At 44.8% G+C, this 5614-nt stretch overlaps 1 protein-coding gene across 1 annotated transcript in view; it reads right to left on the minus strand.

Annotated features, from left to right (window-relative positions):
- Positions 1-5012, minus strand: part of CISH (cytokine inducible SH2-containing protein) — a 5570-nt gene extending 558 nt beyond the window's left edge. The window contains exons 1-2 of the mRNA XM_009070754.1: positions 4966-5012; positions 644-867 (exon numbers count right to left, since the gene is read on the minus strand). Of these exons, the coding sequence (XP_009069002.1) occupies positions 644-867; positions 4966-5012 (271 nt within the window). The remainder of the gene's footprint in view (positions 1-643; positions 868-4965) is intronic.
- Positions 5013-5614: the final 602 nt, after the last annotated feature.

Raw genomic sequence — 5614 nt, forward strand, 5'->3', positions numbered from 1 at the left:
TCATGTTAGGGAAGCCTTGAATCCTACTGAGTTCAAGGCCTGGGAAGCAACCAGGGACAGAGTTGGCAAGACCTTCATAAATTAAGACCGAGTCAAGTTTTAAGGGTCTCCTGCCTATGCTTGTTGCTGTGCTGGGGCTCAGGATGAGGCTTGGCAGCTTTTGCAGCTGCTGCAGTCTACACAGAAAGGGCAACATTTTGTAATTCTAGGGAAGCCTTGAATCCTACTGAGTTCAAGGCCTGGGAAGCAACCAGGGACAGAGTTGGCAAGACCTTCATAAATTAAGACCGAGTCAAGTTTTAAGGGTCTCCTGCCTATGCTTGTTGCTGTGCTGGGGCTCAGGATGAGGCTTGGCAGCTTTTGCAGCTGCTGCAGTCTACACAGAAAGGGCAACATTTTGTAATTCTTTCTCCTGACTGGGCTGTAAAAGATAAAGCTTTCGCTTACACTAGTAATAAATTAGTTCATGATACAAATTTGTGGAGATTGCAAATACACTTGCTACATGCACAAGAGTCAGCCATGTGGGTGACAGGACCAGGTTCCTATCTGAAGTGGGATCAGGAGATTCTTCCTGGGGCTTAGCTTGCAGAGTGGGGTCCCTGCAGCTTTCTGCCCCTGTTATTTTGTGATTGAGCCTTACCAGATTCTCGCAGGTAGGAGAAGGTTTTTGCTATGCAGAGGAGGTCTTCTTCAGGGTCCCGTGCCTGAGGTGAGTTGCTGTCTGGAACTGGAGCTGCGAAGGCAGGCGTGGACTCCTCCTGGAAGGCCATAACTGGGAGAGGCTGCATGATGGGCTCTGACAATTCCTCAATGCCCCTGAGTGACAGTCTCCTGATCTTTTCCTCTGCCAGCAAAGGATGAGGTCTGAAAAGAAGGGCAAACTCTGCTATTTCTCCTTGCCTTGAAATTGATTGCAGTGTCTGATCAGTGCATTCTACAGCTTACTGCAACACGTTATGTTTTATAAACAGATCCTCAACATGATTGCGTTTCAAACAGGGAAAGGCAAAGGAAGGGGAAATGACACAGCTAAAGATGAGCGCTCAGAAATGGAGAGAGAGTTGGCCTTGCAAAGGGTGGTCTGTCTTGTCATTTAGGTTGATTTGAACCTGTTGTTTTTAAATGCTGCCTTTTAATATGTAGTTTCAGAGGCAATCAGGTTTATAGCAGCATTACAGTTTTGTTTACATGATTACATTGTTGGAGCATTTCTGTTTCTGCCAGTGGGTTTGTTAGTCATTTACTGCAATATAATTAGAAGCAGAATTGGGTATAGCTTGGATTTTGTTCTACCCACTTTCTGCTCAAGGATGACCTGATCCTAGACGAATCTGTTAGAACTCAGAGTGTAGTAGATGGTGTAGTAGAATAATGGGAATTCCTGTTTTAGCCAAGCCTGTGCACTACACCAACCACACCATTCAGCAGCACAACGAAGATGTCAGTGTGACTGTAATCCCTGTAGGATTACAGAGGGAGGAGGTTCTGCCATGGCTGGTCTGCCAGGAACATAAATCTCTCTGTGGCCTAAAGAGTGCATTAGTGTAGCCATTCAGCATCTAAGCACAGTTTTAGAGCCTGGAGCTCTTATGGGCCATGGGTGCTCCTACCCTACAGCAGCGAGATTAGTCCTAAAGGAAGTCAGAGCTCCAAGGGGAGGGTGGATGCCAGGGGCCAGGGAAGTCTTCATTTCCAGGCAAGCTCCTAAGCAAAAATCAGTTTCTGTCTCTTCATGTAGGCTGTTTGTGTGCCCTATACTGCTGTGTGTCCTGTGTTACATCCCCACCATGATCACCCACATGCTTGCGATGTTCTTTCACACACTTAATGTAAAAGATGGCTGAGTTTCCAGAGAAATACAGAGTCCTCAGTGTGACACTGTCACAGCACCCTGGAGCTGACAGTGATTGCACAGGCAGCAGCCACCTCCCCCCATCACTGAAGAGAGAAGCAGCAGAAGAATCTGAAGTCATAAGCACTTCCTTTCCGATCTTCCTCCTCACCCGTGCTCTGTTGAACAGGGACACTTTAACTACATGCGTAAATGTGTTGTAAACTGATCTGCACCTGATCATAGCTGCATTCCACCTTCTCAAACTGCTGAATCTCAAGCATGGCACAGGGAGCAAGAAGAAGGGATGTGGGGGGAAAGTAGATTAGAGGGAACATGAAAGCTCCCCCACAGTGATTTGTGAGTGAGAGTTCACAGCTCTGCATTTCTAATAAAACACAGGTTTGGAGTCAGGTTTTTGTAAAACCACTGGTAAATTTAAGTCTACAGAGAGAGGCTTCTTGCCCTTGTGATACATGGCAAAACCCCACTACTCTGTTGGTATTTAGGAAAGAACATTCTTCCTTTTTCCATGTGTCAAATCACAAGCAAGACATCTACTTGGCATTTGTGCCATCTGATCTTCGTTTCTTAATTTCTGTTAATGGGTAGGAAGCCAGACAGGACAGAAGTGATTGTTGGGCCTTACCCTCACCAGACAACCTTGGTCACAGGGGCTCTGTTTTCGGGGGCTTTCACAAAACTGTGCATATGAATACACTTTTATACCTGGAGATCACCGTTGAGAAACCTCTGAGTTCTCTTTTAAATCCTGAGATGTGCATTTTATATATGTGAAGAAAACTTTTCTTATTCCTAGCATGGAGCTTTTTTTCTTTTTATCTGTCTACTTTGGAGATGAAATTAGGAATTGGCTGAGAGACTGGGAAGGAAGGGAGAGATAGCAAAGCTACGCATAGAAATGTCTGCCTTGAATCGAGAGTGAAGTTGTTACTTTCAAGGTCGCTACCAGCTCACACTTCAGTCCTCCAAAAGCCACATCAACTGTATGAATTTGTCAGTTTCTTTTACAGAGCCACTGTGGGTCTCCCTGAAGCAGAGCCCATGTGCTTGAGATAGTTTCCCACTGTACTTGGGCTTCTGCTGCCTTACACTTTGTGCTACCGTATGAGGCTGAAGGAGCCCAGATCACTGTGGAAATCCTTCCATCACAGCTGGACTAAAGGGCCGTGCTGACACGTTTATCCTATTTTCCTTCTCTACACCTGCCTTGTGCCCCTTTCTCCCACACACACAGTCCTAGTGCAGCTGTAGGCTCAAATGCTGGAACAGAGGAGGGGGATTAGAAATTCTTACAGACTGGGAGGTGCTTGTGCCCTAAACCACTTTGCACATAGGTTTAAGAGCTGCAGCTGGGACCAAACAGAGCAGCTCCAAGCACAGGAAAGGGAGAGCTGAGGGATCAGCAAGTAGTGACAGACTACAACTCTCAATGCAAAAACATCTGCAAGAGGAGTAAGAAGAGTTTGCTGGGATAACGACAGGTTGAAAAAAGTATGCGGACATGAAAAGCCTTTTAGTGGGGCAAAGTGAGCATTTGCAAACAGTCAATGCTTGTAACAAAGAAAGTAAAGGAGAGACATGGAGCATCAGGACTGAACAGAGCAAAGTGTTAGTACAATGGCTGTGAGGAGGAAGAAAACACCTATACAAAATTTGGCATGTCTAGCTGGTAGTCTGCGTGGAGTCTCAAGAGAAACAGCAAATGAACTTCCCTGTGCTTTGACAATTAGTGTTTCAGAAAGCCTTGAAAAGACAAGAAAGTTCAAGACAATCAGATATGTCTGATGGCATTTAGTGTTGGCTTTGCAGTTACTGTGCTGATAAGCTAAACTTTGTAACACAGTACAAACAGTACAAGTGTGTCGAGCTGCTCTCCCTTCTATCAGCCACATCCCAAGACCCTTGTGGGAGCTTGGTCTGAATAGGAGGGAGAGTATGGAGTCCAGGATATATAAAATCCTAGAGAATAATGAAAACTGAGCAATAAATGGTCATAAAAATAGACATTAAAAGACATCCATCTACATATCTGGCTCCATAGCAAGTTCTTAGTGAACAAGGGAAGCAGTAGCTCTGGTATGTTGACCCTGGAGAAAAGCTTCAGATAAGGGTTTTTCCACAGCCCAAGTTAAAAGCTGAATTCCCTTTGCCATGGCTATAGGAACCGCAGCAGTAGACCAAAAACAAGAGTGAAAACAAACCCACTTGAGTAGTAGGAAATTATTGGCAAACACAAGCTCTGCTTGTCTGTGGAACACATTTGGGGGAGAAATGGCAGAAAAATCCCCATGCTTCGTGAAAGCAGACAAGGAGGATTTTCCTCTGAGGAAAATCCGCTGATCGCAGGAGGGATGGGAAATCCTGACATGATGGCTCAGGCTGAAACAAATGCTGACACTTTCCAAACACACAGCATGTGTAAAAATGCCTGGTGATTCCTGCAGACCAGGTATTTCTGCATGTTGATGACTGAGCTGATTTTAGGGACACTGAAGTCCAACACATCAGTACCAGAGAAGGCACTTGGCTGTTGCCTGTTCTACTGAACACAGATGTGTAACTATCTTTCATTCTACAGAAGCTGTGTATGGGTAAGCCTGTGTGTATGTACATATGGTTAAACTTACACCTAAAACAACAGAAAAATGAAAACATGTATTTAGCATAAATATTTCCTTAGAAATAGACAAAACCACCTACACTCCAGGGAAGTCCTACCCTGTAAGCAGTTTGCTTCCAGAAGGACATTAAATAATACCTATGGTCTCAGGTTTGTGTCCCCGCTGGTGCTGCACACACACTGCTGAACAACACACTCCAAGTACTTATTCATTTTTACTCTTCCAAAGACTTTGAATACCAGGTAGTTTTTCAGCATTAAAACTCACAGAAATCAGGAATGTTCCCATGATTTTGGCCATGGGACCTAAAATGCAGACACATAGGACACACACACACATAGAGAACTCAGCACTCAGCCTAAGTCATTCCCATTCCATTACAGTCACACACAGCAATTCACACAAGCTGAAAACCCATCCCCGAGAACCTTACTAATTACAATTATCAAACAAGAGCTTGTCACAGAAGGCTGCAAAGAGTCTTACCCCTGAACACAGAGGATCATGTCACTCCTGGACCAAGGGAAAAGCATTAAGTCCTCAAGACGGTGCAAGTGCTTTCTCCTCTTCTCTCCTTGCCTTCTTGCTTCCCAGAAGCAGCAAGCTGGCTCAGCCTCTAGCCGGGGCTCAGGTGAGAGAGGCTGGAGAGTCTCAGCAAATCCCTTCCGCAGTAGGTTGTTTCAGACCCAGGCAAAGCCAAGCAGAAGGCGAAGCTGCCTGAGAAAACCTTTAGCAGCGTTGGCCGGAAAAATGTGTGCACTCCCAGTGCTTTAGAAAAATAATGTATTCTTGTTCTGCCTTTCAGAAAACAGCAGAAAAAAAGTTTAAAAAAATAACCCGAGAAAATGGAAATTAAATATATTTAAAGAGGAACTAATCTTCCTTCAGAGCAGTCTTTAAGAAAAAAAATATTCAGAGCACTCCAAAATAGTAATAAATAGGTACGAATAAATAAGATCTCCCCGAGTACTGCGGGCAGAGCCGGAGAGCAGCGACCTGTCTTTGCACTGGCTCCGGAGTAATGAGGCTCGGCGGAAAAAAAAAAAAAGACCAAACCCCCTAAGTAATCTTTTGTGTGTCCCTTTTAATCTGTTCCAGGAAGTGAGGGATTCCTGGAATCGTATTGTGTTCGCCT

Source organism: Acanthisitta chloris, unplaced genomic scaffold, assembly GCF_000695815.1.
Source record: "Acanthisitta chloris isolate BGI_N310 unplaced genomic scaffold, ASM69581v1 scaffold39482, whole genome shotgun sequence".
Lineage (NCBI taxonomy): Eukaryota > Metazoa > Chordata > Aves > Passeriformes > Acanthisittidae > Acanthisitta > Acanthisitta chloris.